Source organism: Orycteropus afer, unplaced genomic scaffold (genome assembly GCF_000298275.1).
Source record: "Orycteropus afer afer isolate SDZICR_OR568_19922 unplaced genomic scaffold, OryAfe1.0 scaffold00075, whole genome shotgun sequence".
Taxonomy (NCBI): domain Eukaryota; kingdom Metazoa; phylum Chordata; class Mammalia; order Tubulidentata; family Orycteropodidae; genus Orycteropus; species Orycteropus afer.
The window spans coordinates 9,086,788-9,098,967 of NW_006921662.1; the positions used below are offsets into that span (position 1 = coordinate 9,086,788).

The window sequence follows — 12,180 nt, forward strand, 5'->3', positions numbered from 1 at the left end:
TCAGAAGGGACCATTCCCTGGAGAAGGATGTCATGCTTGGTAGGGTGGAGGGTTGACGAAAGAGGGGGAGGCCTTCAACAAGATGGATTGACACGGTGGCTGCGATGATGGGCTCAAGTTTAGCAGTGATCATGGAGCTGACGCGGGATCGGGCAGTGTTCCGTTCTGCTGTGCATGGGGTCACTATGAGTCAGAAACGACTCGATGGCACCTGACAACAACAGTAACAACGTCAAACCAGTACTCTGAGGAGACAAACATGGTCCTTTCTCTGTGGTGAATCTTCTGTTCTGTTTGGAAACTTCAGGCTTCTGGATCCATAAACAAGCAAAATCCAGCCCAGTGCAAGCCATCAAATTGCAGCATCTTAACACCAGCTCAGTGTCAAACATCTTCCTCTTCATTTGGTCGGGTTCTGGTCAGCTCAGCCCTAGCCATCCCAGCTAGGTCATGGATACCAGCTGCCAAGTTTGGGAGTGACACTCTTCCCTTCACTTGAGACCAGTCAGCACCTTCTCTCACATCTTCAGTCCTTAGGGACTATTTCAATGCCCATAGGCTCACAACTCCTTGCACTTCAGACCAGCCAGCCCTTCCTCTCATCCCCAGCCTCCATGGCCTAGGTCAAAGAGTACCAAACTCAGCCCATTTCTTCTTTGCTGCACTTACCCCATTTCCACTCAGGTGGACCCCAGCGGTCACAAGCGAGTAACATACAAGTTTACTACTCACTGGCCTCCTTTAACTTTCAATCCTGGAAGGAGTTTCTCTCACAGACCCTGACTTTCCTGTCTCGATGCACCCAAAACCAGTCTGCTTGCTTGAAATTCAAAGAGCCAAACAGTCATTATTTTTTCCTCTTCAGGTTCTTATTCAAATGCAATTCTTCTGTTCCCTCAGTAGTACAGGATGGGGCTCAGGTTTTCTACCTAAGCCTCCTGTACTCTACACACAGGGTTTGAAACAAAAGCCTGTGTTTCTTCTGGGCAAATTCTAGTTCCCCTTTTAACATATTCAATCAAGTACTGGCTGAAGGCCACTCTCTGTTATCCACATACCCCATAATCATTTCTAATGTACAAGCAGGTAAGAGAACATTCAGTAGCCATAGTACATTCAGATAAACACATAATCCAAAACACATAATCCTTTTAAAGACATTCCAGGTTCATCTCTTCACCTTGATTACCATCCCATTCTATGCATATGGCCTTGGGTCTTTAGCTGGGTGTAACCAAAAGCCCTAGCCTCTGGATCAATTATCTCCTTTAAGAGGTAACACCAAACAAAGTAACCATCTAAGAATCCAAAGTTTCACTTCCCAGCCCCCTTCTTTCTTTCTTTTACAAAATCTCATGCTTGTATGAGTCTGGAGCTACTGCAGTGAATCCCACAGCTTCTGACACCAACTGGTAAAAGGGCATGGAGGCCACATGTTCTGACCCCCTCTAACTGCACAAGAGGAAGACAGAATCACCATCAGTAGCCCAAGGCTCATTACTGCAAGGCCTGACATGCTGCCCCCCTCCAGCCCTTTCACCAACCGTTCCTCCCAAAGTACCCACCACCTCTCTCCTGGGTTCGATAATTCACTGCAGTGGCCACACAGAACTCACAGATTATGAGGTGTATTAGGGAAGCACCAGGTTACAATTCAAGTTCAGGAAAAATGCTCAGTCTCTCTCCCAGCCCGCCATCTCTCACAGTCTCTCTCCCAGCAGTGCGTGTCCCTCGGTGTTTCTCTTCTCTTGCATCTCTTTTCTGCAGTGCATGTCTCTCAGGGGCACGTCCTTCCTCAGCCAGCAGTCGGAGAGTTCTGCCTCTAGGAGGCCTCCTTTTAAGCCTGGCAGAGTGGCGAAACCAAACAATCATTACATCAGAATTCTAAACACGTGAGAGAGAGTGCGAACCTCCCAGAACGTTGTTTAGTGCCACGCCCAACAGAAATACCCCAGGTGGGCAGCTTTAGCAATCAGGAGCTGCTCAGTTGCTCATGGCAAATTCCACCTCGGAGTTTACAAAGATTTATGGGTAGAAAAACCACACTAAGTAATTTACTATACTGCACTGGGCAAGGAAATTGAGGCTTTTGAGGATTGAAGTGATGAATATATCCCTTTCCTTTTCTTCCCTCTAATACACCCTGCAAAGTAAATAATGGTTCATTTTCCTTTGTTTTAATAATTACCGTATTACTCAAAATGATATTTAGTATTAAGTACAGCCAAACCCTGAATTTCCAATATATTCAGAAGTCAGGCAGGTTTTTACATTTTTTTTTAGAGGCTTCTTATGTCACCTTATGCCTTTCTGGTGAGTAAAAAGAATCAGGCAATTGTCACACCCAAGAGGAGCCTAAGGATGCATGATGACTAAACGTGATGGGGTATTCTGGATGAGATCCTGGATCAGAAAATGGACTTTAGGTAAAAACTAAGGAACTCTGAATTATGTATGGACTTTAGTTAATAATGTTGTTAGATGCTGTCGAGTCATCTGACTCAGCAACCCAGTGTACAGCAGAATGAAACACTGGCCGGTCCCACACCAGCTCCGCAATAGTTAATAATAATGTGTTGATATTGGATCATTCATTGTGACAAATGTACCGTGGTAATGTTAGATGTTAGTGATAAGGGAAACTGGGTGTGCAATATATGAGAGCTCTCTGTACTATCTTCACAGCTTTTCTATAAACCTAAAGCTATTCTAAAATAATAAAGTTTATTTTAAAAAAAAATTAGTGAACTAGAAGAAGAGTAACTAGTAGTATGAGTGAATTGGAATCATCCATTTTGAATCCTTGGGATCAGCCTTTTTAAGAAAACCTATTGAGAAATTCTTCTGATGTCCTAAATTCTAAAATTATCGGGATGTCTTTTTTGATTTAATTCAGTGAACATTTACTGAACTCTATGAATCAAGGTCCAGAGAGATAGGCAACATGGAAATGTCACAGTTGTGTCCTTTAAGGTCTTATGTTTTCATGGTAGAAATAAGATATTATGCTTTTGACATGTCCCCATTACTCTTTGAAGACTTTCTTATGTTTTGGAGCAAGATATTTCAGGCTCATATAGTACTTTCCCTGCCCTAGGCCTGGATGCAGCCATTTCCGGGGACCCCTGGTTTCTTTTAGTTGAGAATGGTATTTAGAAGCCAAAATCTGGTTACTGAGTATATTCCTTATTTCTGAGGTGTTGCTGTTCCTAGGCACTCTTAGGGCTAGAGGATATTTGAGTGTGTATATGTATGTGGATTTATAAATAACATATGCACACAAAAATTTGTATTTATTGCTGTCTTTATATACTGAAGACCACGAGTCCATACTGATACTTTTAATTCCAGTCCAGTCTTGTAGGGTTCATTCTTACTTTTTTTCCTTTTCACATTTATACTTCCCACTTTGCTCTGTTTGTGCTGTGGCACTCTAGACCAGGTGGCCCTTCCACATGGATATATTTGTACCACTCCATACTAGGCCACCCTTCCTTGTGGATCCCTCCTCATTGTGCTTGGGCTTTGATACCTTGTGCTAGGCTGTCCAAGTGTATGGACACTCCTCACCCTGCTTGGACTCAAATACTCCACTGTTATCAATAACTGTAGCTTACTCTGGCAAGGATTTCATACTTTTATGAGAAAGTGAGAGAGTCTTTGAAAAATTTAGTGAGGTAATCCTAATATACCTAGACATATTTCCCAGGACATAGAATTATTGAATTGCAAGAATGAAATGGCTTAAGTGCAAAATAATAAGCTGATTTATGGTTGTTTTAAGTTTCGTGCTTGAGAAATAAAGAAGGATAAAAAAGTAGAAAGAAAGGTAATATCTATCCCCTTTGTGTTCCATAAGGAGCTCTGATGGTACAGTAATAGTGGTTTGAACCCAACAGTGGCTCCTCAGGAGAAAAATGAAGCAGTCTGCTTCCATAACGATTTGCAGCCTTCTCTGCCCTTTAGGATAGCTGTGAGTCTGTATTGACTTGATGGAGGTGGGTTGGGTTTGGTTTTGTGTTCCGTAATTCTTACTGTTTGTAGTGTTCATTTGGCGCTTTGGCATGTGTTGGCTTATATATAATACATTCCAGAGCAGCTGAATTTCTTCTATATTTCTGTTGATGATTTTCATAGAGTAGCTGTTTATTAACATTTAAGAAAGAAGTGAAAAAGTAGGGGTAAGGTAGAGCTGTAAAAGAGAAGGAGTAGGAAGCAAAGTGGTTTTGTTTGTTGCTTTTTAAACCAGGATACATTGTTCTGAAAGGGAACTTGAATATTTTTAGATATATGCAGCCTAATTTTCTTTGAGGCCTGAATTATTTCTTTTAGAAGTTAGGCCATTGCTAATTTTCCAACTGAATGTAATACAACCCAGGACTTTATTAAAAAGATAAGTATTCTGACTTTTAGTTCACGGCTTATTCAAGCTTGTGTTTGCATGTATTTGATTGGAGTAGGAGAGTTTTTAGAGTAGAATGAATGTTGTTATTTAAAGTTAAATTTTAGACTATATTTTAAATACATGGTGAAAAGTTACATTTATATTTGTATCATGCTGTTTTTTTTTTTTTAAATAGGCAGTTTTGCAGTTTGGGGAGGTCTGTTTTCTATGATTGACTGCAGTATGGTTCAAGTCAGAGGGAAAGAAGATCCCTGGAACTCCATCACAAGTGGTGCCTTAACAGGAGCCATACTGGCAGCAAGAAGTAAGCAAGAACATGGACGTATATGGTGATTTGAGGGGAGGGGGGGAAGTAAGGGGATCTATTTAATTGAGTATTTGAGAGACCATGAAAGTACTTCTTACCTTTTTACACTGCAGTGGTTAAAGCAGTTCAAGTCCTAGTTCTGCCATTTACTAGCTGTGTGACAGGGCAGTTTTTGTGCTCTAATTTCCTCTTTGGTCCTCTGAAATTAATAATAGTACTTGCCACAAAGGATTGTTATGAATAAAGAGCTTTGACTCATCTTCTGGATCTTTGGGATAGAGAGCAACCCAGAATTTTTTTAGACTTTTTCTGTAAAAGGCCAGATAGCAGATGTTTTAGGCTTTGTGGATCATATGAGCTGTGTCGCAACTATTCAACTCTGCTGTCATGGCATGATAGCAGCCATGTTGTCGTTAGTTGCCAGTGAGTCACTTCTGACTTGTGACAACTCCATATGTGACAGAGTAGAATTGCTCCATAGGGTTTTCAGGGCTGTGACCATGTAGAAGTAGATCACTAGGCCTGTCTTCTAAGGAGCCTCTGGATGAGTTCAAACCACTAACCTTTTGGCTGGTAGTGAAGCGCTTAACCATTTATGTTAACTAGGCACTCTGAAAGCAGGTATAGACAATACATAAATGAATGAGCATGGCTGTGTTGTAATAAAACTTTATTTATAAAAACAGGTGGCAGGCTGGATTTGACCTGTGGGCTATAATTTGCTGACCCCTGGTCTTGACCAATAAGAGAGAGAAGGTTTGTAAATGGGAGGATCATGTAGCCATATGGACATCTTTTTCCTTTATTATATCTTATATTACACTAGATTTCTGTTAAAGTAATCTCTTTGTTGTTATCTTCAGATGGACCAGTGGCCATGGTTGGGTCAGCTGCAATGGGTGGTATTCTCCTAGCTTTAATTGAGGGAGCTGGTATCTTATTGACGAGATTTGCCTCTGCACAATTTCCCAATGGTGAGTCTTCTTTCTGCTTAATATCATAACTCAAATATTTTGGAATGGTTTCCTGATGTTTACAGAGAGCATATTTCATCTGCTAAAATGTGATAGTTTGTAATTTCTACATTCTATATTAATATGCAATGGTTTACGACGATTATGATAATAGACTTTTTTTATTTGAAATGGTGGATTATGGGTGCAGTCCCTATGTTTATGGATAACCAAACCAAACTCACTGCCATTGAGTTGAATCCGACTCATAGTTTCCAAGGTGGTATCTCTACAGAAGTAGACTGCCCAGTCTTCCTTCTGAGGAGTGGCTGGTGGATTTGAACTGTCATCCTTCTGGTTAGCAGTCAAATGCCTTAGGCACTACCCTACCAGAGCTCCCATGTTTATGGATAGATGAAATTATTTCAGATAGTGTTGATTACTTTGAAGAAAATGGAGTGGAAGAAAAATGACTCATGTTTGGGAGGGCCGCTTTAGAGTTCACAAGGAAAGTCTCTTTGAGAAGTTGGTAGTGTGATTTATCGCTAATTGTTCCTCTTACCTAATAAGGAAAAGTTAAATTTTTGTAGGCTAAATGATTATTACATGGTCATAGACTATCTGATTAGCTGTTAATATTATGCAGTTTCTTATAATCATTAAAAGCTTCAGTTGTTGAGTTGTCAGTGAAGGCAAACAGGGGTATATGGACGGATAGATAAGTGGACAGGCTAAACAATTAGGTATGTCTAAATGGGGAGTGTATCCAAGATCATATATAGGGTTGGCAGACAATGGTCCTATAAGTTTATGTGAGTGATCAGAATTCCCAGGTATATAGTAGAGCTGACAAGGGGCAAGGTTATGGTCATTGCTTGGTCACAGCCAGCTACCCAGAGCGACCGAGAGTTGATCCTGCGGGCTTGGGACCATAGTTGCAGGGGACATCAAGCTCAATTGGCATAACATACTATACAAAACATTGTTCCACCTCCTACTTTGGCGAGTAGCGACTGGGATCTTAAAAGCTAGCAAGCTGCCATCTAGATGCAACAGTGGGTCTTTCCTCGTCAAGAAGAAAGAAGAAAACCAAAATTAATGGAAACAATCAGTCCTAGTGACTGGTACACCATCCGATCTGCAACCTGTACAACTATGAGACCAGAAGAACTAGATGGTGCCCGGCTACCACTGTCATCCACTTGGAAGGGATGTACGAGATCCTGCATAGAGAGGGAGAACAATGTGGAACAAAACTCAAAATCATTTGGAGGCAAAAAAAAAAAAAAAGAAGAAGAAGGTGGGGACCAGGTTTGCTGGTCCAATAGAGCCTGGTGGAACCGCTGAGACTATGGCCCCTAGCTGCCCTTCAGGTCTGGAATTGAACCCACACCTGTGGTTTCCAGCCAAACAAAGTACAGGCATGTGAGTTAAACATTTACCTCAAGTAGACACACGCCCTGGAGAGAACAATCATGGGAGAAGGAAGGGCTGCTTATGCACAGGGAGACAGCTCAGGGCGCAGGAGAGTATGGAGGGATGGACACTGGGAAGAGGTAACTATGGGGAGGAAGTGGGAGGGGAGCTGTTGCATTGTAAATTTTGGTGAATGACATGAGACAAAGTATATGTGAACTGCTGTATGAAAAGTGAATTTACTCTGTAAATCTTCACCCAAATCAAAATAAAATTAAAAAAAAAAAAAGCTTCAGTTGTCATTTTGATCAAAGATTCTATAGAAAAATCCTGATCAAAAGAGGGAAAAGGCAGAGCAGAATTTCAAATTCTTAGGATTTAAGATTTTCTGGAATGATGGAGGCTGGCTGAACCCCTAAAACTATTCCCTGAGATAATCTTTAAACATTAAACCAAAACTATCCCCTGGATTCTTCTTAAAATTAAACAGTATCCTTGTCCAGAGCAAAGAAGAACTGAAGAAAATCAAAGACATAAGGCAACAGTAGTCCAAAGGACTAATGGACCATGTGAATCTCTGCTTTCATGACCCTGACCTGCCACCACTGCTGCCTGCTCTGAAAGGGATCACAACTAGGAAGTCCTGGATAAAGTGGGAGAAAAATGTGAAACAAAACTCAAAATAAAAAGACCAGGCTTACTAGTCTGTTAGAGACTGGTGAAACCCCCAAGACTATGACCTTTATATACCCTTCAAGCCTAAGACTGAACTCACCCCCTTGGCTCAACTTTCAGCCAGATGATAGAAAGGCCTATAAAATGAACAATAACCAGGGAGGTGTGCACTCCTTATAATAATCAACTATTTGAGATCGAAAGGGTATTTGTCCAGGGACAAAGCTCAGAAGGCAGGAAAGGATTGAGAGGGAGGACAAATAAAAATGGTAAACACAGGGAGGAAGTGGGAGGAATGCTGTTATATTGTGGGGATTACAGTCAGTGTCACAAAACAAAATACGTATGAATTACTGAATAGAAGACTAGTTTGCTCTGTGAACTCCCACCTGAATTAAAATGAAAAGTTATTTAATAAACAAACAGTAGTTCAGCTAAACTAGTAAAAAATAGTACTTACTTAGCATTGTACTCTTACAAGAATTATCTATATAGGATTAAAGTGACAATAGCAACTCGAAAGCTTAGGTAGGAAATGTAGGGGGCCAGAGAGCTTATGTTAACGGGAGAGGAACAGCTCAGAAAAGGAAGATGAGAATGGTTGTACAACTCAAAGAATGTGATCAGTGTCACTGAATTGTACATGTAGAGATGGTTGAGTTGGTGTATGTTTTGCTGACTGTATTCTTAACAACAACAAAAACTTCAGTTGTCCAAATGAGACTATTCCTTGACATTGGAAGGGAGCAGAAGGATATTGTGAAGATGATAGTGGTAAAAAGGAGCTCTGGTGACGTAGTGCCTAAGGCATTTGACTGCTTCCAGAAGGTTGGAGGTTCAAACCATCAGCCACTCCATGGAAGGAAGATGGGGCAATCTACTTCTGTAAAGATTTACCACCTCAAAAACGTAATGGGGGTCGCTATGAGTTGCAATTGCCTCGATTGCCGTGGGTTTTTTTTTGGTATAGTGGTAAAAACTTGACCTGGTATTTGGGGGAGGAAGTATGCAAAATAGTGAGACATGTTGAAAATTATTTTTGGAGCTTGGAAAGGATTCAGTGTAGAGTTAGGAATAGATGATACCTCTTGATTTGTTCCCTGAGGCACCTAGAGAGAGACTCAACATCTTTATGGAACAATTTTCACACACACTGCTCACTAGATCCCAGTAGGATGACCTCATGGACCCTCTTACCTTAATGTTTTTGCTTTTCTGTCATTACTTCTGAGTTAACACTGTTATAATGGTCACTTTCTAATTTTGCTTTTTAGTTTGTTTTTTACAACTTTAGTGTGAAAGAGTTCAAATAAGACATCTAAAGAGTTCTATATTTTCAGAACTTCAGAAATTGATACAACAAAATATTTACATTGTCAGATAGAAATTAAGGAGCTCTCGTGACACAGTGCCTAAGGCATCTGACTGCTGTCCAGAAGCCACGCCACGGAAGGAAGATGGGGCAATGTACTTCCATAAAGATTTACCATCTCACAAATGTAATGGGGGTTGCTATGAGTTGCAGTTGCCTCGATGGCAGTGGGTTTGTTTTTATACAAATTAGCTTTGGTTGCCTTGCTGCGTTACGCTTTTTTTCTCCCAGAAGAAATCTCCTTTTGAGTAATCAGAACTTAGCGTTTAGAAATAGCCCAAAAGAAGTGCATTTTATTTTAGAAAAGAGATGTAGTTTTGAAAAGCTGTGTAGGAGGGAAATCTTGAAAAAATTAACCATATTTTCCCAATTATCTTACATGGAAAAGTTCTTAAAACAGAGGGGGGAAAAACTAGATAGAAATATACTTAAGTAGTATTTAACTTATTTAATGCTTACCTTTGTTTCTCTTGTTACCCAGTATTTTCTCAAGTTTTTTATATTGAACAGGTACTGCTTTTATAGTGAAATAAAAATAAAACATTGGAGTGAAACACTTGGCAAGATTCAGGGAATTTTACCATTGCCCCCTTTCCTCTCTTCCTATTAGATATTTTTTAGTTTGCTTCAGTTTCCCTAAAGAAAAAAAGAATGATTGTGCCCATAAAAGTCTTTTTTTAAGAACCACAGTTTTTTCTTAGTTCACAGGTCCTCTCATCCTTTGCAAACTAAATATTGCAAGACTTTTATACTGAAAGCTGGGGTGGGGACTGTCTTTCCCATTTCAGAGCTCATTCTCTATTTAATTGGTTACATAAATTGAATTACTGAGTTCTCTTAAAACATGACTAAGATACTTATGCTTTATGGAAATAGTTTTAAATAGCTACTGAAAAATATGTCAAGAGGTGGGAGAGAATTCTACCAATCTTGGTATGTGGCAGCTTGTTACAGCAATTACTTTAAAAATTTGAATATTGCTTCTCGCTATAATTAATCCATCTGACTTTCTGGCATAACATTTGAGAGCTGTTCATCCTGGAACATAGGGAAGCCAGTCTGTTATCTGTTATACGAAATTTGAAGGTTCTCCAGTATTCTCATGGGAATTACACAGAGCTAGAAATTCAGATAATAGCTCAAATTTATTGCATGATTTTTATTGAGTTCATTGGTTGATTTACTCTATACAGACTTTTTTCAATTATATCAGATTCTGAAGGTTTATATATATATATATATATATATAATTTTTGGTGGCAGTATAGACAACCAAATACACATCCATTCACAATTTCTACATGAAAAGTTGGATAACGTTGATTACATACTTCACATTGTGTTAATGTTCTTTGTCTCTTACATAGTATTTTATCATCATTAATTTGGGCTTTCTGCCTCTTAAAATTCTCATCTATACTTTAAATTCATTGCTATCCGTTTACACTTGTGTAGATAATTCTTTTGCTATGCTTGAGGCAAACATTCTTTTTCATTTATCTATTTTTTCCCTGTGTGCTTCTTTTTGTTTTTTTAATTTTTATTATGATTTGGGTGAAAGTTTACAGAGCAAATTCACTTTCCATACAGCAGCTCACATACACTTTGTCTCATGACACTGATTACCCTACAATGCACTCCTGCCACCCAAGCTGTCTCCCTGTGCATACACAGTCCTTCTATTCTCCTATGATTGATCCTCCAGGGAGTGTAACCTAATGTAAATGTTCACCTCATATGCCTGTCTTTTGTTTGGCTAGAAGACACAGAAGTAGGTTCAATTTCAGACAGCTAGGGGCCATAGTCTCAGTGGTTCCACCAGGCTCTATCAGACCAGCAAACCTAGTCCTTTTCTTTCAATGATTTTGAGCTTTGTTGCACATTGTTCTCCCACTCTATCCAGGATTGCTTACATAGATCTTCTTCCGTGTGGTTGACAGTGGTAGCTGGGCACCATCTAGTTCTTCTGGACTCATAATTGTATAGGCTGAGGACTGCATGGTGTACCAGTCTCTTGGACTAATTGTTTCATGTGTCTTTGTTTTTCTTTGTTCTTCTTTCCTCTCGATGGGGAGAGATCCATTGTTGGATCTAGATGGCCACTTGTAAGCTTCTAAGATCCCAGTCACTACTTACCAAAGTAGGATATGGAACAGTGTTGTTGTGTAGTATGTTATGGCAACTGAGCTTGATGTCTCCTGCGACTACAGTTCCGAGCCCACAGGTTCAACTACTCACACCCTCTGGGTAGCTGGCTGTGGCCAAGAAGTGACTACAACCTTGTCCCTTGTCAGCTCTACTATATACCTGGGAATTCTTACAGAACATACAAATACACTTGTAGAAACATTGTCTGCCAACCCTATATATGGTCTTGGGCATACTCCCCCCTGTATAGACATGCCTAATAGTTCAGCCTGTCCAATCATCTATCCACCTGTATATCAATGGAGGCAAACATTCTTTAGTGATGGAGCTAAACTGTTGTTTAGTTTAACAATAGCTTCATGGGGTAGTTTCAGTTCAAGGCTTAAAGGTTATTTCCAGCCATTAGATTCAGGGATTCCCCAATCTCAGTGGATCTAGAAATTCTGGTTTCCATTAAGACTCTGAAGTTCTGTTCCATACTTTCCCTCCTTTTGATCAGAACCCAGCTGTTGTGTTCTTGATTAAAATGCTCAGTAATGGTCATATTCAGGTGATTTTTAAAATACTTTTATTTCACATAGAGAGGTACATGGGAGGTACAGACAACAAAGATGAACCTTCTTGCGTGTATAGTACTGCATTGTCAGTGATGGCAGTCATTGGTCTAGGGGTGGATAGATAGGTGGACAGGCTGAATGATCAGGTATGACTAGGCAGGGGGGCATGTGCCCATGACCATGCATAGGTTTAGCAGACAGTGTTTCTACATGCTTATTTGTAGGTGTTATAAGAGTGTCCAGGTGTATAGTACATTTTCTTTGTTGGTTACCAGGGGTGGGAGGGAAGGGGAGGGAATGCTGTTAGATAGATAGAGATAAATATTGATTTGGGTGAAGAGAAGGGC

At 40.0% G+C, this 12,180-nt stretch overlaps 1 protein-coding gene across 1 annotated transcript in view; it reads left to right on the top strand.

Moving 5' to 3' along the window:
* The window catches only part of TIMM17A (translocase of inner mitochondrial membrane 17A), a 31,359-nt gene that overhangs the window by 16,980 nt on the left and 2,199 nt on the right, over positions 1 to 12,180 (top strand). Inside the window, exons 4-5 of the mRNA XM_042780980.1 lie at positions 4,581 to 4,709; positions 5,576 to 5,686. Of these exons, the coding sequence (XP_042636914.1) occupies positions 4,581 to 4,709; positions 5,576 to 5,686 (240 nt within the window). The remainder of the gene's footprint in view (positions 1 to 4,580; positions 4,710 to 5,575; positions 5,687 to 12,180) is intronic.